The sequence below is a fragment of the Sylvia atricapilla genome, chromosome 1 (assembly GCF_009819655.1).
Source record: "Sylvia atricapilla isolate bSylAtr1 chromosome 1, bSylAtr1.pri, whole genome shotgun sequence".
NCBI lineage: Eukaryota > Metazoa > Chordata > Aves > Passeriformes > Sylviidae > Sylvia > Sylvia atricapilla.
The window spans coordinates 13,825,784-13,850,574 of record NC_089140.1 but is presented as its reverse complement, the minus strand read 5'-3'; the positions used below and the strand labels follow the sequence as shown (position 1 = coordinate 13,850,574).

Here is a 24,791-nt window from a genome sequence, read left to right as displayed (position 1 = left end):
AGAATGATGAAAAACATTCAGTGTCTCTGGGAGATGTCCTTGAAAATGATTTTTACTTCTATCTTTGTGTTTATGTTGCTATGGTGAACAGAACATATAGCAGTATGTGTTTTAAAAATTGCCAACAGGTGCATGTATTTACTCCAGCAGCATGTAATAAGAAAATCCCATCTCTTTCTGTACCTTTCTATGGTGTATATGTAGGAAGCTGAGAAGTATGGAACAAAGATTTCTGTTCTGTGTTAGAAGCAGCAGAAAGAAAATCTTCAGTATGGCAGAAACAAACAACAATGCCCTGAAATTCTGTTTGAGGTATGCTCACTGTATGCCTGTAAGATATAAATATGTTTGTTTACTAACTAAAATGACTTAATTTCATTTAAAAATATTATATCTTCATTTTTTATTTTCAAATATATTAGTAGATTAAAGATAGTGGTTAAAAGAAGTTATAAATAAAAAAATGTTAAAGTTGGAGCCTAAATCTTAGCAAAAATGCTGGTATTTTATTAAATCCTTTGCAGATCTGATATATAAAATGGATATTAACTACACAGCTAAAGAGACACTGTGCCACATAACTTTTGTTTCCTCTAGGAAACAGATTGTGGGATAGGAGAAACTTCAATTTAGCTTCTGAAGTTTTTATTTACTGCAATACTCCATTAGATATTGCCTAATGTCTTGCATAAAATATCCTAAAATAGATGATTGAAATGGACTAACAATAGAAAGAATTATTACAATATTTGTCTTTTTCTTCAATGTGTTGCGTAATTCTACATAATTTACAGCCTGATAGAAACTTTACAATGTTTGTATTGAATAAAATCTCTTATTCATTTTTTTCAGGTAATATTAATATGCTATAGTGAAAGTTAGGCTTCTGTTTTTCCTAAAGAATTTTAGACTACTTAAAATTCAGTATGGTTTTGAGAAAGTCATGGACTTGAGTACAGGGATGAGAAATAAGTATCTTAGACAGAAAAAAAAGATTTTTTTTCCATAGAGACAAGATCTACACACCCACAAACAGCAGAAAAAGCCCAAGCATAGCCCCCAGACCTTCTGAGCCTTTATTTATCAGGCTATGTATAAATATGGACTGAAGTGCATATTTAACTCCTTAGGACTCCTAAAGTCTTTCTTCTATGAAAATCATTTAATTATTTACTTTTCACAAATTTGTTCTTGTAATTAAAGGTATAGTCAGACAAGTCAGGTAGTGTACATATTATGACCCAGTTAGCTGTTATCTTTAAAAATAATTTTATTTGACTCTTGAATATTTAAAGCACATTTTTCTCAGTTACTCTCTCAATGCTAGGTTTTTCCCATCATTCAGATAGATCCAGGCTGACTGGAGATGAATGCATTTGTGAATGGAATTTGCCATTTCCCATTTTCAGCAACAATTATTGTATTGAATATGATGAAATAAAGCACCGTCTTTTGTCCCTCAAACCTCTTTGTGGGCTTTTCTGGAACACCAGTGTGCTTCCACAAGCAGGACTGGCAAGCAGCTGAAGTGTTTTCCATGGATTTAAAATGCTCTTTTATTTTTAATTGGATTGTTCACTCCCATGGCATTTAGGGCTACAGAGCTGTGGGTTTGCTATTAAAAGGGTGGGTGTGTCTGCTAATCAAAATGTGACTAGGCAAAAATATGAGATATTGAACAAACTACAACAAAGTCCCCCAAAGCCTCAGCAGACCTAACACAATCCAGAAAAGCACAGAAAACAGAGGCTCAACTTTGGTACCAAACAGAAAAACCAGCCCCAAAAGAATCCTCATTGGTATAAAAGTGTCATAGCAACATCAAGGGCCCTTAAATATTAGCAGACACACTGTAATTCCATGCACTTCTGCATGCCCAGATACACATTTCTGCAGACTTTGACTGGAATTAACACCAGCAGGATTAAAAGGGATTAATCAAATTTTATGTTATTTTTATCTTTTTTTTCCATGCAACATCAGGCCTATAGTATTGCCCTTGAAAGCATCTTGCACCTCGCTTTTTAAAATACACACACATAAAAAGCGCCACATAAAAGAAAAAGAAGAACAGCTATGAGGTCTGAGAAAGTCATCCTAAAATAAACAAATGCAAAAATCTCTTCCATAAAGCTTTGACTCAGCTTGAAGAATGAGTGAATTTTAGAGATGGCTTGATGTTGCAACATTTAGGCAGTTATTTAAACCATAACAGTGTGTCATTCAAATGGCCTTGAGCAGAAATGTTACGCTGCTTAATAGACAATGTCATCTCATTCCAGCACTATCACTTTTTGTGCCTGTTAAGCTGCCTGATGCTGTTGCAGGCAGTCAAGTACTTTGTTTACTGGCAGGACAAACACAGAGGGGCAAGAAGTCCAATGCTGTTGCATTGTTCAAGTACAGAGAAAGGACGTTCACCTGATGGGCCCCAGCAGAAAGGAATGGGCCAGGCACCCACAGCCAACACACAGAGCCAGGGTGATGTTGTACTCTGTGGAATGAGATCTGCCTCCCACCCACCCAGGGAGGACACTGAAGGTTTCTTTCACAGGTAACTGGACTGCTGTGTCATAGGCCATTAATAATCTGGAGTTGTTGGAATTGGAGTTGTTGAGGATTACATTTTTATATTATATGTTGAGGACCATTTTTATAACATATTAGTGTGTTTCTGAAGCATTGAGCTCCTCTGAATATCCTCAGGGCTGCCAGATTCCCATCAGCATCCACTACTTCCACTGCAAAGTCCATGTTCATTATACTTCCTTAAAGTAACCAACAGTCTCACACCACATCAACACTTAGTTCTCTATCCTCAACCATCCCATCAGCTTGGTAATGAGAAATGCAAACTACTTATCACCTCGTAGCACACACTTCTCCAAGGATGAGCTTTTCCTCTCTTTCTATCCAATCCAGGTCAGAGTTGGCTGCTGTCTTGCGGCTCAGAGGCTCCTCTGCATGCAAAGCCTCTTATTTATGTAGGCTGCACAACCCATCTCCCTCAGGTGAAAACACTCTTTTCAACAATGGCCCATGTACAGTTGCACTTTGCTCTGCTGTGGTTTGGAACCAACAGCTCGCAGATGGAGAAGACTGAAAAGACACTGACGAATGTATCTAAGTATTTTCCTACATGTGCTTTATAAACTAATTTTGCTTTTTTTATGTGTGTGTCATTGATATTTGATAATACATCTGGATCTGCTTTGAGAGGTTGTCTTAAGAAAGTCCATCATTTTAGATTAACATGTTAAAGTAGCACAACACACTCCTTAAAAAAGAAGGTTATGGCTCTTTAAAACTGAAATAGTTGTGAACTGCTGAAATGGATGAGATCATTGCTTTATCCTTTCCAAGCATTGTATCTTGAAAGGCTGGAGTACACGATGGAAAAATAAAATTATAAGTCAAATAGGCTCTGGGCAACTTTTTTTTAAAAGTACTTATCTAAAATAAAACATTTGGTCACCGACGTATTTAACAACAGAGCAACTCCTACAAGAGCAACAATAAGCTTCAGAATGAATATTAATACATTAAGCTGAATTAGTCACTTTGAGCTCATTTGCATGATCTGTAGAAGGGGAGTAAACAGAGAGATACCATTTGTTTGAATAAGAGAAAATAGAAAGGTCAATGTTCTGACCCAGAATTTAGGAAATTGTTCCATTCCTAAGGTAATCTGTCTGTCATCCAAATAATTCCCTTCTCACTCATTACAAGAAAATATAATAAAAGCCAAGTTGACTGTCTAAAGTTGCTATGGCATTTAGATATACAACAATTTGGCCTATGACCTTCAGTAGTTAAGTTCCCAAGTCTTCAAGAGTGCAAGCTTTTCTCATACACAATTTTCCCAAGAATGTCACTCAAATCTCTCGTTTGGAAACCAAACAGTAGCTGACATGGGTAACAGAAGGTACCAGCTACACCCAGCCCCAGTCTACCCCAAACAGCTAAACTATCCCTGTGATGAGCTATCACATTATCTTCCCCACTTCAAACTGAAAGCATCTGGTCATAAAAAAAAAAAAAAAAAAAAAAAAAAAAAGTTTATATACTATTTATTCAATTTCAGAGGAAGTTAGATGTTTTCTAGTACAGGAAAAGAGAAGCCTATATCCTGATACTGCTGTTCCCAGTGACTTCACACACAGACAGGTGGCTTTTTGGCTTTGCTCACCTCAGCCTCGTGTGCATGACAATGCTGAGCAACAATAATTCACCACCCTCACCTGCTTCAGAGGAAGCTGTGTGAGATTCTACTGTTGTCATCACACACTTCCCAATTTTTCGAAACACAAACAAGTTGTTCACTGTCTTTATCATGGAATTTTTTAAAAAAATACAGTTTTTGTCTCATATTTAAAGGATCCTAATTTAGGATATGTAATTGGAGCACTAATATGTAAAAGGAGCACTAATTCATTCAATTATGTTAATCAAGATAAGCACATGTATTTAAATAACTGTATCACATTACTAGATCAGTTTGAACAGGGTTTAAAAGATCAATTAGGACATATATCTCAATACAGAACTGTCTCAGCTAATGCAAGTGTTAGTGGTACTATTGTAAAGCAGGCACATCTCTCTTTTACTGTGAAAAGACATAGCTCTGCCTTTATGAAAATAACTAAACACAATGATATTGCTTCAGAGAAAATACCATTTACAAGGTTGCATCTCCCATTATTTATTGTTTGTATGTATTTTATTTTGGTTTTCCTTGAAAATTTCAGATCAATAGATGCTGCCTTTGATACTAATCCAAGCAGTAACTCACAGAGTCGAGAGTCTAACCACGGAGCAAATAATGCTATCTGTACACATGACAGATGGCTGAAGAAGTTTAGAAATGAAGTAAACATCAATGAACCAAAAATGAGGATCACAGCAAGGGCAAAGGCAGAGAGCACCCTGCCTCCTTTTGGTCTGCTCCTAACCCACCCAGGAAGAGCAGGAGTCAGCCAAGCTTCCCAGATTTGCCAGGCCCTGCACACTCACCCAGGGCTGCTCGAAGCTGTAGGTGCGTCTCCTGTCCTCCACGTCCTCGTCCTGCTTGGCCTGCTGGAACTCCTGTCGCAGGCGCTGTATCCGGTCGTGGTTGTTGGGGGTCGATCTGTTGCTGAGAGAGGAAGGATGGAAATGATCAATAACTTGGGAACTGCCACCTGCGACTGGGACTGGGACTGCTACTTTTAGGGCTACAGACCTAAAAGCAATTTACAAGCATTTAGTACAAAGATCTTTAGTTTTTAAAAAAGATTTTTAGTGCTGTTTGTCGTATAAAGAAATTTCAGATGTTGCAAGGACAAAACAAATAAGAATATTTCTAAAAATTATCATAAGTTGTTGGCACCTTTTCATTATCATTCGAAGAGAATGAAGAGCAATAGATATAGCAGTGTCAGACTTAACATAAAGGGAAATCAAAAGTCCTAATGATCTCTGCTACTGAATAAACAAGAAAAATACTTTTCCCTAATCAATGAATTGTAGTACTGTCTGATCTTTATTCACATCAAATTAATTACAATGTCTGGAGGCTCTACCTATATAAAATTTGGTTATTTTCCCCAATCAATAAGAGCCTGTCATCCTTTAGTTCTGTTTTTAACAAGTCTTTTAAATTGATCAGTCTGAAAGCATTAAAAGGCTTGGGGGGCAGTAAAAGCCATCCATTTGACAGGGCCACAGGCAGGAATGGATCTGGGCAGCGGAGAGCTGGCTTCACTCAGCCCCACGGACACTGGTGGGCTGGAGAGGGCTCAGTCCCACAGGTACTGATACAAACCAGAACCTTCAATCCTTCAAAACCATCAATTTTTCCACGATGCCCAGTAATCCATGCTCCCCAGCACAGGTGTACATGAAACCATAATGAAATATGCACAGGAATGGCTTATTTCCTGGAGAAGGGGGAAAGTGGGGATTTATTAATCTTGTTGACATTTTTCCAGCTGTGCAGCTCCTACCTGACCCTACAACCTCACTCTTTCAAAAATGTTAATGTGGGAATCACAGAAAGCCTGACAAACAAATATGTTGTATCAAGACTAACCAGAAGCATTTTAATCTACTCTTGGGGGTTTCTTGGGCTCTGCATTTCATTGTTTATTTCTAAAGAGCTGAAGAGCTGATGAGTAATAGCTGATGGACAGCTATTACTTTGTTTCAAAGGAGAAATCTGCAAAGAGACAGTGCAAAGCAATTCCATAGACTTCTTTTCTTGGACACAGGGTACAATAAAACACAGGGAATTTATATCCTATGTCTTCTTCTGTATGAAAAGACACAATTCTAGAATCCATTTGTGACTATTTTCCATGTCTTTTGGGACTGGTAGGTGAAGGGGATTGGAGGTTGTAGATGTTTGAGACATTACCTCCCACTCTTTTCAGTGCCAATAAATAGAGTTTATCAGTGCTTGGCCGGCCAGACAGAAAAATCAGCATGGTTCTGGCAAAGGCTAATATTTGAAATGGTTTGCATTGATTTCTCTTTTTATAATTTATTTGAAACCAAAGGCAAAGAAAAGGAAGGAATTTAGAGAAGTGTTTTCTTTCATTTTTTTAACCCAAACTGGAGCTTAAGGAAATGCTTTATTTGTAGGTAAGTCCATATATATGTGGAAATTACCCTTTTGAAAAATACAATTAAAAGAAAGTTTAATTTAGAACAGGTGGAAATGAAACACTGGTGTTTTCAAAATTTTCACTTCATTGTAGGTGTGTTGCTAATTTTATTTCCTTAATTTGACTTCATTTTGTGAAACAGCTTATCTCCATTTACAGTTTTATTTTATGTAAATTTATCCTTTATTGTCAAATGCTGCCCAGCTTTACTATACAACCACTTGTGTTTTTTTTTCCCATGCATTGCCATACACTTCACATTTTAAAAGGATTCATCACAATCCAATACAAGATGTACAAAACACTTTTAAAAGGTCTGTTGATTTTTAAAACTGGTATTGTTAACCCAACAAACAAGTAATCCACTGCCTTCTACACAGACAAGTGCTTCCCACATGATAAATTGCACTTAAATAAGCAAAATTATATAGTAAATATTAAAATTTCAGGTATAAGAATACATGTTTGTAAGAGAAAAGTCATTGAATTTCTGTGCAAAAATTACTACAGAAGGGCCATCCATAGCCACCCTGTAGTACTCAAGACAATAGGTAAATCACCAGTGTTCCATAATCAAGATTGTTTCAGATTTTAGGCACCACAGTGCCAAAGTGACACTGAAGCAGTTTATCCGATGGCAAACAGAAGATGAATCCCAAAAGTACAGCACTAAACTTTGTGCATTTTACAGGATACACTGCACCAGCCCCAAAATGGGCTACTGGAGGGGTTATTACAGATCTGAGCTCTTCTGCACATTTTGTGATAGCCATTCATTAAAACAATTACCTTATCAGAGGAATAGCAAGGAAATGCATAGTGTCCATGCCATAAAGCCAAAATATCTTTTCCTGAACAGCAAATGCATGAACTTGACGCTCTACACTGCAGAGGGGAATAACAAAGGACAAGGAGGATCCTGGGATTTATAATCAACTTGTCTCGAGACCTAAGAACTTATGTTAATGCCAAAAAAAAAACCCCTTACAAAAAATGAAAAGAAAAAAGAAGTCAAGCTGACTTAAGAAAAGTTATTCAAACTTATTAAAGGTTTGATAATGGCAGAGAAGATAAATCTTTTAACAATATTTCTATTTTATCTGAAAAGCAAGGGACATGATTCAGGTTTAGAAAAGTGCAAAGGAAGTGAATTATAAAAAGGACCATTTCACAGAAAAGAAAGAGCAAAATTAGAAAAAGGCATTTCTACATCTACTCAAACTTCTTTGAGCTCAAGAAGTCTCTAAGAAACAGAAAGTGACATCAAGTCAGTGGGTTAATAAAAATAAAAAAATTAAATATTTTTATTTAGAAACGGAAAAGGCAGACAGCTAAGGAGGCACTAAGATACATTAGTCAAAGATTATTTGAGGGCTTAGACTACATCTTAGATTCACATCCTTTGGTTTCCATTTTCATTTCAACCTTGTTCTGATTCTCTAGGTTAAATTATAGCTGCCTTGACCTTCTCACCACTGAGGGCTTGCACATCTCTGTCCTGGCCTGCTATGCTGTCACCTCTCTCTTTTCACGCCTTTCTTCACCCAGTTACTCTCATCATCAACGATTTTTTTTTGCTGGTTGTTATGTCTCCCACTGCACTCCCTCTGCACTCAGGGGACACTTGGTACACCCACTTGGTATCTCATTCAACTCCCAATTAGTACTTCTAGAAGGAGGGAAATGTAAAAATCATAATCACAAGGGAAAACTGTCTCCAATAAAATTTTGGCATCAACACTGCAAACCTAACTTTATTTCTTTTCAGATCCCAAGATGATCTGCTTTATCTACAAATCTTTATGTAAGTCACATCATTATCCCAGGGGGCAGAGCTAAATAAATTATATCCTGTGTGAAGTGTCCTTAGCCAGTCAAAAGCAAAATGAATTTTGACTTATTGGATGAATTGACCCAAGAGAGATAGGGTCATATCAATAGACTACTAGATGCAGGCTGCAGGTGTTCCTGCTGCTTAAATTCCCCATTGTGGGTGTAAGGGGCATGTCCTCAAAAGTTCAATTAAATGTGCCATGTTCTGTTTGCATCCTTCATTCAGATGCACTGAAAATCTGAAGGCAGATCCACCTCAAAGAATTCAGGACTATTGGCAGGCAGGAAGGAGTTTACCTTGAACTCCATCTAAAGTGTATTGAAAATTTGACCTATGCCAGCTTTAAAATTTTTAGCAAAACTGGAACAACAACTCTCTACAGTAACCACAGTAATCACAGCTTGCCCAGACAGCCTTCCCTTATGCCTACTTAATAACAGGATGGCTGTGAATTTATGGAAGACAATTAGCACCTCCTAGCATCAGATACCAGTGACGTTCTTCTATCAAAGTGCTCTCAATATTAAATGCTCTTAAAAGAAAAAAAAGCCAAGGAAAGGCTTTTAGGGCCAAAGTTTACTTGGGCTGCAAAGCATCTGTGCTTTCTTGTATCACAGCTCTACTTGGCACCCCATTGCCTTCCATCTGCAGATGGCACATTTCACAATCAGTTGTTTTTTGAGTGCTGCTTCAAAACACACCACCAGCAGTACAGACTAAAAATGCAATGGTAAGCAAGACTTAGATAGGCAAGAGCTGTCACATATTTCCAGAAACAAGCAGTTGCAGCAATGGCCATCAGGGTCTCAGATCATTAAGCAATGTCTCAGTGTGATGTCATGCACTGATGTGCAGAGCTGTATTCCTTTCAAAACAGTCAGATTTTCAGTGTGATAAAGTAGATACAAACACGCCACTGAACAGGGACAACTGAAGCTCTGGGGAAAAAATTTATTGGCCTGAAAAAGCATGGAAAAGGGTCTTAACAGCACCACCAGGCAGTTGCAATTTGACTAGAATAACCAAAAGGTTAGTAAACAAAAAGTGTTTTTTACACCTTGAAATCTTCTATTGCACATTTGAGCTGCCGGGGCCTCGCTGCCCTGACCGGCTGCTTAGATCTCTGGATAGCAGTAATAAAACACAGATGGGTTCTTATTTGCTTCAAGCTGGCAAATAGCTATCACCCATTTCTATGATATAAATTCCTTTTCATTTGAACAGATTACTTGTGTCATACTAAAAATTAAGGTCTGAATTTGTATCTACCTCTGCTTACACACAGAGAGGAGCAGGAAACAAATTTATTTCCATCACACTGAGGATTGACAATGTGGCCATGCCATGGTTGGTGGCACACATCCTTACCAAAATACAGGACCAACTGAATGTCTACAAAACTGGCCCCTTTCTTCATCACTTGAGCAGGATAAAACAGCCCAACAGAAGGCAGAGTAGTGATAATCTAACATAAAAACTTCTGCTACATTTACTGCAACTCAAGCACCCTCTCACCACAGCGCTTAACCCCAAGCAGATGGATTTGCCTGTTTCAGATGGCCCTTCAGGGTGAATAAGCAGAAACTGTCAAGTTATTTCAAAAAGTCACGGACATAAAATAAAATGAAAAGTGTGCCCTTTACCAGCCTGAAAGTTACCACCACGTCCCAATGCACAGTCTGCTGGTTTGTTCACTTTAAGCAGATTTGTTAATCATCAGTGACACAGATGACTGTGCCCACACAGCACAGGGTGATGAGGGCTGAGCAGAAGCACAGTTTGTACTGTCTCCTTCCTGCCACCAGCTTGCCAGAACAGGTCGGTCTTTTCCTAGTATTTTCTTCTGTGGTTTATTTTTTGACATCTAAATGCCGCTCCTCAGGCTTAAGTTAGTGTAACCAATTTGGCTGGTCCTCTCCTTCCATTGTGCCCTACATATGGTCCTTTTCTGAGACATCAGGGAACAGATTTTTCATAAACACATGGATATTAACACATACAGACATGGTACACAAACAGGAGCAACCATGGACAGTGCCATATAAAAGAGCTGTTACATGACTACAGAATTGCTACAGTCGTCTGAGAAAAAAATTAGCTGAGCAAGAGATCAAATTTGTTGGACTACAGATGTGCTTGTACCATGGTTGTAACCTGGAAAGAGGCATGAAAAGCCTTATTCCACACTACTTTTGTTTTTTTAAGTGTCAAAGAACTTATTGGGAATAAGGCATAAAAAGGTAGGGGAGAGGTGTTAAAAACCAAAAAATGCATGAATTACAAAACTGCAAATAAAAATAGTTTCTCTGCACAAGCTTCATTAAGTTTTATCAGCTAGTATCTTGGGTTTTTACACTCAAACCACAGGTCATAAATTCACAGTAAATCCCCCATATGTTCACCAAACACCTGAATTCAATTTCTCTTCTAGTTGTAAGAAACGAAATGTGCAGCTCAAATTAATTATGCATGCAAAGTTAGTTTCTAACAAGGGCAGCTTCTTACATGCTGAAGGATATACATTCTACCAGATTTTTTTTCCCCCAGATCTCTTTCAGTTTTGGCTTATTTCTACTGTACACAGGGTAATAAAACCTCATCCTCTCTTGACATTTTGTATTTGCTAAATGAACACAGAGCATTATATATCCTTTAAAGTCTGCAGATTTTAAAGGCAGTTAAATTCAGGGATTGGCTTAATGTGACAGGCGAGATATAGCGTGTTACCTGTACAGATACCTCCACACTTCAGCATACTAATTCCATCAAAACAGGGCTTAAACTTTAGGATTTATGTCAATATGTATGCATGTGAAATCAGCTCATTGGGAATTTTAGTGTCATTCCAGTTTACCTTCACAGCAGAAGTTCATCAACTGCAATACTATGAAGTACATAAGTCTCCAAATGCACTCACTTTCTTCTTCAGTGAATAAAATTAATTTCCAAATTTTGACATTGTGTTTAAATTATCATTTTACACAATTTCAACAGAGGAAATAATTAAGAATTGGAAATAATTAAGAATTAAAAAGATACACCTCTCTTCTCCAGATTAAAAAGATAACCCGAAATGCTCTAAATTCAGCACTCGCTTCTGATGTGATAGCCATAAACAACGTGGAGAGGTGGGGCTGATGGGGAGGTCACTTCGCCACAACAGTCTCTTCAAACTTTCCAGACCAGATTTCACTTTGAGTCCCTCTGTGGCCCTTCTGTACCAGGGCCATCATTTTACAACCAGTGAAATACGAAGAATGCACCCAAGACCCTTTTTATTGCCACCATCACTCTTCCTTATTAGCCTGTCAGAGCCTGCACACCAGAGACCGAAATCCAGTCTTACTTTTCAGTGGAATTCTTCTACTAAAGGGAAAAGCAGAGATTTTAGGAGCTTGCTATAAACATCTGAAAACAGATACTCAGCTACTGGGTTATCACACAGTCTGAACCTTACTTTAGAGCTGTTAGATTTTGCAGATATAAGCCAAGCCAATTTTCAGCCACACACAACTTGTTACAGCTGTTGTCATAGGGTGTTGCATTTTCCGAGTTGGAAAAAAAAAACCAAAAAGGAAAAGAAAAAAGAGAATGCCACAAAACCTAAAAGAAAATACAAGACATCTCACTGTGAATTTCTTATGAGAATGTTAAAGAAATAGCAGAAATACACAAGGAAAGATTTAATAATTAATGAGAAAAAGGAAAATGAAAAAAAAAAAACAACCTAGTGATCAAGCAAGGAAGAAATTTGCAGTTTTGATTCCAAATGAAATACAAAATTACTTCAAAGTCAGGAGGGGAGAAATGGGCTCTGTCCTAAGAATCTTCCATTGGACCAGACAGTGATGGCTCCAGTGCTGTTAGGTCTGATGAACATCTACAATTAGGCATCACAGACTATTCTGTGTCAATGTGAGAATTGCCTGGCACAGCAATACAAAGACATTTAACAAAGCCCACAGAGAAGAAATCCCCTCCTGGACCTAACTGGCCACTGCTGTGCCAGCAGAAGGGATCATCCAGAAGATCCCTAGTAGGCTTCAGGCCATGTCAGCCTTTGTTTCCATTTAAGCTAATCCAGCTGCTTTGCTGGAAGCTGTTTAGGGAGAGCTCCTTCTGATCTCCCAGGATGAGACGTGGGGGCAGAAAGCTTCAGCAGAGGGGCAGCAGTAAGCAGCTGGGGAGCAGTCACTTCCTAAAGCAAGGCAGGATTTGCAAAAAGGAACATCTGTCTGTGGCCAGCACCACCTGTGAGGTGTGAATGTTGTGATGTAGCTACAGCACAGCTCCCTCCAGCACATCCTACATGACTCAGCTTCTGCTCTGTGCTGACACTGCTTTAGGCTATAAAATCTGCTTCAGAGCCCAGCTCCAGCCAACACTGGAGTGCAGAAAAAGCGTGTGTCTTTTCACGGGAGGAGCTTAGCAACATTAAAAAATAGAAAAAAAAAATCCTGATTGCACCATTGGAAGGACAAACCAAGAGTGATATTCAAATTTTTCAAATTTTCAAATCTGAAATCAGATTTGGAAACAAAAGTTTATTTAAATAATGCATCACTAAAAAATATAGTGTAAATGGTGAATTTTAGCTCTGTTTCAATGCAAAACCTCACTTTAAAAGTATTTAGATCTTGCTTAATGCATTGACATACTGGAAACTAAAAAAAATTGTTATGCTGTTTCTTTCTCTTTAACTCCAGAAAACACTTAGTAAATAGGTTCCAGGGTGTTGCAACTAACAAAGCAAAAGAGAACGTTTTTGACTCTAGTGAACACTTGCCCTTAATAAAAACAACATCTCATTTTAAAGTATTCATTAAACTACAGTATCAAGCAACACACTGCTAGACAAACACTCATCTATGGACTAAGACATCTCTTTTAAATGCCTGAACATTAAAAAAGATAATACATTACACCAAGTTCACATGTCTTCCCCTGTCCTTACCAGCCTCTAACATAATGATAGTATAATTATTTCTGTACTTTGACAGAGGGGATATTGCATTATAAATCTTCAAATAATATTTTGATTGATTTTACATTATATCTTACTTTAACTACAGGCTAATTTCAAACTGCAGAATGTGAAATTTTCCATTAAAAACAAACAAACAAAAATTACTTGGCCTAAGGATATCAAATCCAGGTGAAAGCTGAGGAGACTCTCTTTGATACGAGTAGATTAGAAACTCTTCTATAAAACACAGAAAATTGTGGGATCATTGTTTTATTTTTCAAACTAGATAACTTGTAATCTCTAAATTAAACTTTAAATCTGAACTTACTGTTAAGTATTTCCTCATTCAGTGCCTGCACACACAATATGAATCAACCAGGAAAAAAATAAAATCAAAGCTTAGATTGATTACTTGAATTGATGCCTAAATTCAGCCGACTGTTGCCTTCTTATGCAGTTTATCACTAAGATTTACACTGATTAGCATAAAATTAATTAATATTTTAAAATTAAATATTATGCATATGGAGAGTAGGAACAAATTTCAGTATTATATCTTGCAAAACAAATGATTTCCAGATAAATCCTTTCAGCATTGTACTTTAAAATGAAGATTCTAGTAAATAGATGTTTTAATCACAGTTTATCACCACACTGTCTTGATTGACTTTAAGACTATAAATTGCTGTGAAATTGCAGTTACATTAAAAAAAAAATCGATTCCAGATAAGGACAGAAAAAACCAGCAATTCCCTTTAATCCAAAAATTCACTTGGTTATTTAGTGAGTTAGGTGGAACTCAACTTTTCCTACTTGAGATATTTCCAAGTTATTTCACTTATTTTTCCTCTTGGAGATGTTAAACACATCTTTTCCCCAGGAACTCTTTTTCAGATTATTCAGATGAATGCCCAGTAATTGCTGAGGGTCTCTCTATGCTTTGAAACACTGGATTAGAAATCTTGAATTCTAATATTTCCTGCCATCGACTGTTTAGTCTCAACCCAAGTGCAGATTTCAGAAACCCCAAATCAAGTATCTCTCTTACTGCAGACAAAATACAACATTTACTTGTAACATCACTTCAATATTTTGCCAAGACAATTAGCCTGATAAAGGCTATAGCAAAGCTGATTTATTTACCAGGAGAAGGTAAGACGCGATTTTTTGCAACCAACTGTAATCATTCAAAAGGCAAGTATGTAGTTCAACTACTCATCTGGACCCTTTCTACAGGAAATACAGAGAAATAAGTTATTCTAGAGGGCAATCACAGTACTTGTCTTTGGATGCAATTAATAATCTCAAAAGCTCATTACTTCTTTTTTTTTTTTTATTTTGCAAAGAAGAGTAGAGGGATAAGCTCAGGATAGTTTTAGACAATTGCATTAGGGCAGATGAATCCACTCTAAGTGGCTAAATTGTGCTCAAGGTAGGTGGAAAATGAATCATCCTAAGATATCTGGTACTAGGAATGCCTGGTAGGAGGTGATGGTGAACTGGCATAGTAGTATAAACCAACACTTTAATCTTATGGCTGAAAAACTCATTAAAACAAAACTAAGTTGTTCAGCCTTTCTGTGTTTGCATCTACATAACCACAAATGGGCAAGAGCCTTTTTTAAAGCCCTGTATAAAGTTCATACAATAAACAGATCTCATTTACTTTAGTATAATTTCAAGGATTCTTTACAGAGTACGCTATGCTACTGTTTGCAATTCTCTTTTATGAAAGAAAAAAAAAAAAAAAAAAGCAAGCCCTAAATTTTTTAGTTTCTGAAACATATTGAAGTGTATAGGCATGCCTGAGATAAACCAAGGACTGCAACACAACAGTTTATGTGGTCAAGGTCTTATCAGTACAACTAATTTGTATCTCAACTTTTACATTACTTCAGTAAATGCCACACTAATGCTATAAGGTTTTCTTGGGTAACGTAATTGCCATATGCTTTTTAGTAAATAGGAAGAAATGAAACATACATAATAAGTAATTCCACTTAGTGAGCCAAATTTATTTTGCATGATATTGGCAGCACATTACAAAGTTACAATAGTATTATTTCTCGTTGTTATTCTTGTAGTCTTAGGTTGATAACGTTTCATTTTGACACCATAATGGTGTCTCTGGGGATTTTGATGACAATGTGTTTTGACATCATGTTAAAGTATATCCAAACTGATATCACTTTATTTTGTCATCATTACTTAGTTGGATTCCTAAGATACTGCTTTTTTTCTGACATCTTTAATCAGAAAGATTTCAGTCCAAGTGGCAAGTGCTAAAAAAAAAAGTTTTGCAGATATGAAACACGACTGTGTAGCACACACCACTGCTGTTCAAACTTGCACTGGCCAGATATTCCAAAATATAACAGATTAGTCACACAGTACAGGGCCTCAGACCATAAAACATGAAAATGCCTTTTCTTCTACAGCATGATAATAAATGTAATAAATTGTACTGTAATTCTATTTCAGGCACTTGGGGCAGGAGGCCCAGCAGGCAAAACGCTGCTGTAAACCAGAACCTTCTGCTGCCGTTGGAGCGTCTGACGTGCACTCGCTTCACGGGTCCCTGTATAGAAACCAGAAATATTTCCTGAACGCTATTAAAAAAGTGAGATCTCTAATTCGTAAGCTTTGCTGAAATGGAAATTGCTACATATGTGATTCTAACTAAAGAAGAGCAATGCCAGTTCCTCTACAGAGCTCTAAAATGCATCTCTGCGCTTGAGCTTTAACTAGTGCAAACCTGTCTAGACCCACTGAATCCAACAGAGCTTTCAGATTCTATGGACATGTGAAGATCTGACCAAGGTTTTGGGGGAAGAAGTAATGAATAATTTTCTTAGCTTCTCGTGACCAGTATGAAATTCAGGGATTAATTCTAAAACAATTTGCTATAGAAATTGTCTGTAAGCTACCCCTGCTGCCAGAAAGATGCACATCATTCCTATTGGAACATGTCCACTTACAGCTATATCACTCCGTTTTTTCTTTTTGTTATTTACTATTTCTTCATTCTTTCTCTACAGTGAATTACAGAGCAACTCCAGGGAAATCAACACATTACATGTACTGAGAAGTATATTTATTCAGCACAGCAGCTCAAGTTCTACTTACTAAAATGATTGCTGATAAAATCTCTAATTTTAAGCATTAATGCATAAGATTTTTCTGTCATTCAAATCTGATCAAAGAGATTAAAGAACTTTTTCTTTCTCTCACACTCTCCTAAACCATAATACTTAACAGAAATTGCTTGTATTATCTTATTTCAGAGAGCAGGCTAGAACTGAGACAATCCCTTGATCCCAGTTCATGAATAAAGCATTTAATGGACTGCACTTGTCAAAGGACACGCTAAGCATTTGATCTATACAGTAAACAAATATCTATGAAAAGCAACCCCCCAAAACAAAACAAAAAAAATTTGCCATTGCAACTCATTATTTAAGATATTTTCCTCCTTTCCTCTCTTATTTCAGAAGTAAGACTTTGAAGGCATTGATGAGATGACAGATTCACATTGAGATAAAACCAGAATTTTTTAAACAACTGATGGCAATAATTTACATTCGAGAGAAGCAGCTAATCAGTTATAGTTCATATACAACCACTCTCCAACAGAAGAAATTAATTGTTACAACGCCAGAAAATGTATAATTCTTAAAGAAGTGACAGAAGACTAAGTCATACCCTGACATTCCAACACTCTCCACATCTTTTTTAAGAGTTTCCTTTGGGTATTTCCTGCAAAGGAGAACTGCCAGCAGAAGAAAATTAAGCTACAGAACCGTGAGCCTACATAACCATGAACCCAACTGACCTGAAGAATTTGATACATACCTAAAAAATGCTCTTTCATGCTCTCAGAAGACAAGATGAAATATTACAAGCAAGTAACTGCAGCTATTACCATAAGCAATACTGCAAAGCCAGTTCCATTTAATGCAAATTATAGACTTGTTTCTACCGGCATCAACCATTCTTCACTAGGCAAAAATCTTAGCAGGCTGAAATGTCTGAGAGGCACATATATAAGACTATGTTAATTTTAACAAATATATTTATCTTTAAAAGGTATTAAAACTACTTTTTTCTACCACATTTTTTCTATCTCAATTTAAAAATTCAGTTCAGCTTCTTAAATTATCATAAAAAATAAGGATTGCAATTAATTTATTAAAAAACTTTTTCAGTACAACAAGGCTTATTAATGCAACGTGTTGTTAAGTGACAGACTAATGACACATCAGCTCAAAACTGTGCTGGCATTTAAGGTTAATCTCTGAAAGAAGCTCATAATGTAGTACTAATTTAGTGATTCAAGGGTTATATTGTAACAGGTCACACTATTTTTTTTCTTCATGTGACTACCATGATCCTGTAAAGAGAGAAGCAATACTACACATTGCACATCTCTTGTGTAAGCACCAGCCTTCTTTATATATTATTTCTGCCATACAAATGGTAAGAGAAACTCCATGAGTATCTACTGGAATTTTCAAAAAGAACTAAGGCAAGACATGGCTTCCAGAGAGTTTATGTTGCTATGCTGCTAGCCCAGATTAAGCTCAGCTCCCACGAATTTTCCCAATTGAGCTACACAGTAATTTGCTTTCCAGGAAAACCAAAACCAGGAATTAGAGGCTATGTTAAGTAAGAATGACAAATATCCTTAGTAATCAGGACCCACGAAGATCTGATTTTGCTGCACTTTTGCTATTTACTTTTTATTATTTTTGCCAGATTTCTGCATCATTTAGCATTACTCAAATAGCAAGACCCTATCTGCAGCAGACACTGCACAGACTGCCTACTACCAGTCCTTAGCCAAAGATTTCACAGTTTAAGAACAGATTTGCTCTTGCACAATGGAGGCACATACACGTTTGTGCAATGTTCCTTTTCCCTAGAATAAATGCATGCAGTGAGGGCTCAGCTCAGTGACTGACTGATTGCAAAAGGAGCTAAGCTATACAGGACTACCCTGGAGACACCTGAAACCAGATGAATTAGATATTAGAGCAGGCTCCTAAAATCAGAGTACCCGAATGAGAACTTAGTAATGATGACTAGAAGACTTAAACTTGGACTTGAAGAACTTCTGTGGGATTTAGGTGTCATCCAAACTAATGGAGAGGGTCACGTCAAAGTCGCTCACTAGGGCAGGAGCTGTCTAGCACACAAGATGGTGATGGTGTGTACCCTGACTACGAAAAGAGCTGGCAGAAAAAGCTATGAGTGAGGTAACAACAGACTCATTTTCTCTATGTTGAAGTTGAGTAGATGCTTTTTACAATCCATCATGATTGTTAAAATGCAAAATCCCTCACGAGACAGTTCAATGCCTCCCTGTCTTCACAGTAGGCAATACTTACTCCAGTCACCCCTACACACGTGGGAGGGGAGGTCAAGGAAGTCACAGTACCCGGGGAATTGACTTCATTTGCATAATTTTTAGTGCCACTCTGATTAAAAGACAATGTAGAAGTATAAACAACTTCCAGAAAGCATTCCAGGCATTTTTTTAATCAAATGATACTTCCCTTTGTTGTGTACAGCTAAATGCTTCTTCTCCAGCTGTAAAAGCTAGTATGGAGAGAACAATACAACTCTTTAGCTCATGGTACTTACCTAAAACAAACCAAATGGCATGCCATATTGTAGCTATGGCTCTATTACTAGTGACCAATTATGGTTGCTTTTTTCCAGTTACATCACTCCTAGTAAATTATTTGCACTTGATGTAGACCAGGCATAAAATGAGCAGAAAACAAAACTTTGGCCATTTTAATTTAAATTCTCATAATGGCAGGTCAAATTTATGTGAACTCTTTGGTGAATTGGTTCCCTTAGTAATACCCAGTTTAATTCAAATCAGAGTCTTCTACAGAAGATTAATTAAATATTAATCAAAAGTCCAGGGCAGTCTAAGCTTCTGTTCCATTAACCTAAATGTGACTCCACACAGAACCACAATGCCTTTTTTCCCCCTGCTCTATTTTAAAGAAGGCTTTTAGGTTTTTTCCCGTTCTGGTGCAACTCCTTGTAAATGCAGACATGCTATTTGCAGTGTATGTTTAAAGGTCGTGCTTCTTTTCCCTTTTCCAATTAAAGCTGCTCTTAATCACAATTAAGCTTTCAAGAAACAATTAACAGAAGTCAAAACTTTTTTCCATCAATATGTTTAAGAGACGTACAGTGTACACCCTCTATTACCACTGGTGTCACTGAACTAATTATGTGATGTTAAGGTTCACCTTCTTGGGTGTAAATTTTGGGTTGAGTTGACACTAAAAAGAAACATCAATTTATTAGGAGATAAAACTTGTTCCACAGTAATGGAACAGCTGTGTATATAAATTTATTGCAGCTTAATGTTCTCACACATAAAGCAATTAGAGCTTTCTGACAGACAGACTTGCTAAGTATAGTGTGGAGCATACAGTAATATGCAGTTACAGGCACAACATACTTAACAGTGATCATATATATTCTGTACAGTAATATCAATTTCTCAAGCCTTCCAACCCTAGACGTGTCCTTAATTAACATAAACGTATGCTTACAACCATGTGAAATTTTCCTTTTCTGAGAGGGAACCTTTTCATGCCTTGTCATTTTATTCATAGACACCTCTTGTACTTAATTTAGCTTCTCCTTCTGCAGGAATAGATATAGCCTAGGCCTGGTTCCTTTAGGTGGGCTTAATTGTTTCGAGGCAATAATGCTGTCATGAGATTGCTTAAAAAAAGATCCAAAAGTAAAGCCATATACATGGTGATTGGGATAAGTACTTTTATTTCTGGAACCAAGTACGAACTCATGGAACAAGCTGTGTTCATCTAGCATCATTTCCTCATCATCTGCTCCCAGCTAGCTGTAGTTGCCTTCAAATAGCTTCCAGGATATTTTTCGTTCCTTTCTGTCTTTCCTATAGGACAATTATATTTAACTTAAGCTAAGGATTGTGGTTTTAAGGATATTGATCAGCAAGACTAGCAATGGAAAATGAGCATTATGGTGCAGTGGTGTTCCCAACTAATGGTATTTGATACATTTTTGTAGCATATTGGAAGCTTGAGAAATATTAGCTCTTGGACAAGGATACATGGGTAATTGAGATGATAATCTTCCAGCTGATGGACTAAGTGGTTAGACTAAAAGGAATTTTTCAAAAGACAGTCCTGAAAAAAAATCAGTTTCACTATGTGTAGGGGTACAGATATGTTGGTTTCTACAGAATCAAATTAAGTGACAGAGAAATTACTATAAAATAACCACAAGTTTCCTTTAGGCTAGGATTCTCAAAACTGTCTAAGACAACTGCAGTGTGTTTCACTCTTTCTTTCAAATGATGTTGAGTAGAATGTTCCTGTCCCAATTTTTGAGCCACAAAGCACTCATAAAATCACAATTCTCCAAATCAAAGAGCTGAATGAAAAATCATGTTATTTTCTCTTTCATTACTATTCTTTTCTTCAAATGGACTTGCTTTAAGGAAGATCAGTGCCCTGATCCCTCTGTGAGCTCTACCACAGTCAGGGACATGGGGCAGAGGAAAAGGCAGGAGTACAGCTTTGAACAGAAATGGATCCCTAGGGTGTCCTGCACTCACTGTGTATCAGCACAAGAGGTATTTAGATCCTCATATAGCCTTAAAGAAACCAGGGTAAGGTAGAAGAGGAACCTAAGAAAGTACCTCTGCAATGAGAGTCTGGAAATCCACTTGGTCACATGAGGAAGACAAATCAGTGGTGAGATGCTCAGAGTCCTTCTCAAATTGGAACATTAACAGCTAAAGCAAAAATTTCTGAACAAACAAGATAGGCAGACGTGTACTTTTTACCCATTTTATAGCTCAAAGGGATGCGGTTACCCTCTGCCAAAACAGCAGCATGAAACTACTCTAAAAAGAGGGAAACTGCACAACAATATAGGCGACAACACACCCAGCATTTTCATTTCACTGTCTTTTCTGCTTTTGTCTTTGAGATATGACATGGGTCAGTGAATCTGAGCACAGCGCATAAGCCAGGAATTCTCAACTCTCACCACTTTAGCAAAGCTATTCTTAACCTGTCTCTGCTGCAGGTGCAGGAAATACTATCCGAAAAATTCAACAATATTTAACTTCAGTGGAGGACTGATCTAAGACTAGTGCTTCTGGAAGAATCCTGAAGATAAAAAATGTCAACAATCTAATCCATTTTTGTATCTTTGCAGCATACTAATTGAAGGTAAATTGCAAATAAATGTTACTTTGTAGTATAGTTGTTACAAACAAAATTTGAGCTACTCATAAAATTTACATCCCTTATAAAAATACTTCCCAGTAATTAAACATTTCTGCAGTACCAGACTATTTAGTTCAGGGAATAATTCACCTTAAAAAAACACCCTATCTCCTGTTTCTTTCATGATATACTTAAAAACCTAAATTATGGAGCAATGTGGGTTTTTTTTGCCGTTTCTCTTTTTTTTGGAAAACTGTCACCTATCTACCACACTAAATAGATTCCTTTCCACTGTGCTGACAGCTGTTTCCCAGGTAACCAACCCAGCTATAAGTTGACTTCAAGCAGTGCAGGGGAACCAGTACTCACATCCCTTCATTTACATGTTTTGAGGAGCCCTTTTTAACAGCTGCAGTGTCCCCAGTGCCCCCAGCAGCCAACAGGAGCTGGGAGTATCCAGAAAGTAATTGAATAAAGCTCATCAGCAGTCAAAAAACACCAGCTAAGGGCAATTTTATATACAGAACAGCAAATGTCATTGGCAGTTGGAAATTAAAACTATCCTCAGTGGTAAACCAGCAGGATTAGACTTTACATGAGCTGTCACTTTTTATGGGTTCAGCCTGGTTCTCCCTTTTCCATAAGGGAACTGGGAGAAAAGTGGCAGGCGTTTTGTTGCTTCTTTCTATAATCAGGAGTCACTGTCCCCCCAACTTCTGAAAGCAACTGTTTAATACACTTACTTCAGAAATCAGATTTCATCTGTGGCCAGCCAGCATTCTTCTGGATTTCATAGTGATTGAAGTACATGGAATTCCAGAAATTTTTTGTGCATCTGTACTTTGCTGCTGTGTATTAACTGAAAACTGAATTACTCTGTAAGGCACTGGCTACATTTGAAAATATCTGTTACACTTTCCTGTAGTAGTGGTTCGGGCACTTACTTTTAAGATCCATAGCATCCAATGCTGCGGGGTAGAGAGGGAACAGAAAAGGTAATATATTGAACAACTGAACAGTGCACCAAAGGAGCAGGATTTACCCTATACGCATACAGGTTTTTTTTTCAAGATAATGAAAAAGCTATATCTTTGGGAAATTTGATGCCAGATGTAAGTGGGTAGTATTGCTGATCAGTCAGTTTCTAATAATGCTTGTTAAGGAAACCCTACTGAGCTTAGGTAGGTTTATTTTTATGAAGAGAGGAATACACTTCTTTCAGTTCTCCCATCCCCCCAGAGACTCCCCTTTTATTATGTTGGAGTATGGGGTTACAGATCCAACAAATGGGATGATCACAGCAATTATGTAGGAAATGCACAATGCCATACATGAATGAGCACATGCACACCTGGCCTGTCACATGAAGACAGCTGAAAGTCTTGAACAATCATTGCACTCTGTTTTAAAATAAAATCAGGCTTTGGCATGTGGAACACAAAGTTATTTGTTCACATTGTGCTCAACTGTTCAGATATTCAGTCATCCAAGAACTTCCTATTCACAATTTCATTGCAGACACTGTTTTTTTTTCCAATGTTAACACAATGGTCCCTTACAGTTAGCTGCAATTTAATTTTCTTGTTCTCCTAGAAGTTTGGGTCTGACTGCTGTCCAAATAGACCTGCTTTGAAAATTGACATTGTCTTCTCCCTTTAATATTCCATGAAAGACAGACCGACCGCTTTGCTCAGTAAAACAAATGTCATCACAACTATTCTAGTTTCATCTAGAAAGACTCAATGGTGCCTCTTATCTAAATAAGCATATCTAGCAAATAATCTACCACGCTCTCAAATTCCAGCTTTGCCACAAGCTCTGAGGTCAGACCTCCTCAGCCAGGGTCCAAGAAGCAAACAGTGCTGAATGGAATCAGCCTGCTTTGTGGTTTCTTAGTGCCTGTGGTGGAAGATACACCAGGACATCCTGAATCTGGCCCATTTCCCTGGGGAACACAGTGAGTCTCTGTAAGACGATCACTGCCACCCCAGAGGAGCACAAATAGGAGCAGCATATGGAAGAGAGCAAGAGAAATTCTTCTTATGTCCTCACACAGCCATGGAAGAGGGCAGAATACTATGTATTTCAGTGCTGTCCCACAGTTTCTTCATCCAGCATCTATTATGCTGTTTTTAATAATTTAAAGGAACTTCTTTAGCATAATCTCATCAAGTTTCTTAAAACGACATTGTGTAAACAATAGATCATATTGAGGACTACACATACCATTTTCCTAAAGACAGTGCTTTTTTTTATATTTCCTGCCTCTGAAATATGCACTGGAGGTTACTGATTTCTAAGACCAGTTAAGAATTGGAATTTCTATGATGTACAAAATTCAGACTCGTGAGAAGTCAAATACTAAATTCTTCCATGAAAGAAGTAGCTTTGGAAAAAGCTAGGATGCAGAAATGGTGCAAAACATTGCTCTAAAATTATCTACCCAAATTAAATACCTCATAATTTCTCAAATCATAACATTCATTTTGATTCACCTGAACTATACATCTTCCATTTGGGATCACTTCAAGGAACACCTTTGCTGTTCCCAAATTGCTACAAGCTCTCATGGACTGCAACTGAAGAGGTCTATGCAGTTATTCTCCAATACTGGATTTTTCTGCAAAACAAGGTATTTCATGATGTACACCACGAAAATTCAAGCAGGAGTAAGAATATATTGCCTTATGAGAGACAACATTCAGTAAGAAGTTGTCACAGAAGACCATATCCACGCTACATGGTGGAAATGACATGAAGAAAAATTAACACAATAAAATATTTTATTGTGGACTGAATTGCCTGATCTGCAATTATAATATGTTACAATTACCTTAATGATGAAATGTTTTTAATACATAAAAATTAAAACCAATATTTTAGGAGGTTCCAAGTGTTTACTAAACTTTGCTTATCAACAAATTTTATCAAAAATAATTAAAGATATTTAAATTTTAATTTTAATTTTAAATTAAAGAAAAAATGTGAGAAATAAAAAGAAAAAAAATATTTATTTGTACAACTCTGTGAAAGTCATATAAAAATCCACTGGAAAAGCATCCACTTTCAGTACCACTGGTGAAAAACCCCAATCCTTTTCA

General features: G+C 37.1%; 1 protein-coding gene across 5 annotated transcripts in view; it reads right to left on the bottom strand.

The window, feature by feature from the left end:
• Window positions 1-24,791, bottom strand: part of PARD3 (par-3 family cell polarity regulator) — a 525,862-nt gene that overhangs the window by 9,881 nt on the left and 491,190 nt on the right. For all 5 annotated transcript variants that reach the window (XM_066315111.1, XM_066315121.1, XM_066315129.1 and 2 more), the window contains one exon: window positions 5,014-5,134. In XM_066315111.1, coding sequence (XP_066171208.1) covers window positions 5,014-5,134 — 121 coding nt within the window. The remainder of the gene's footprint in view (window positions 1-5,013; window positions 5,135-24,791) is intronic.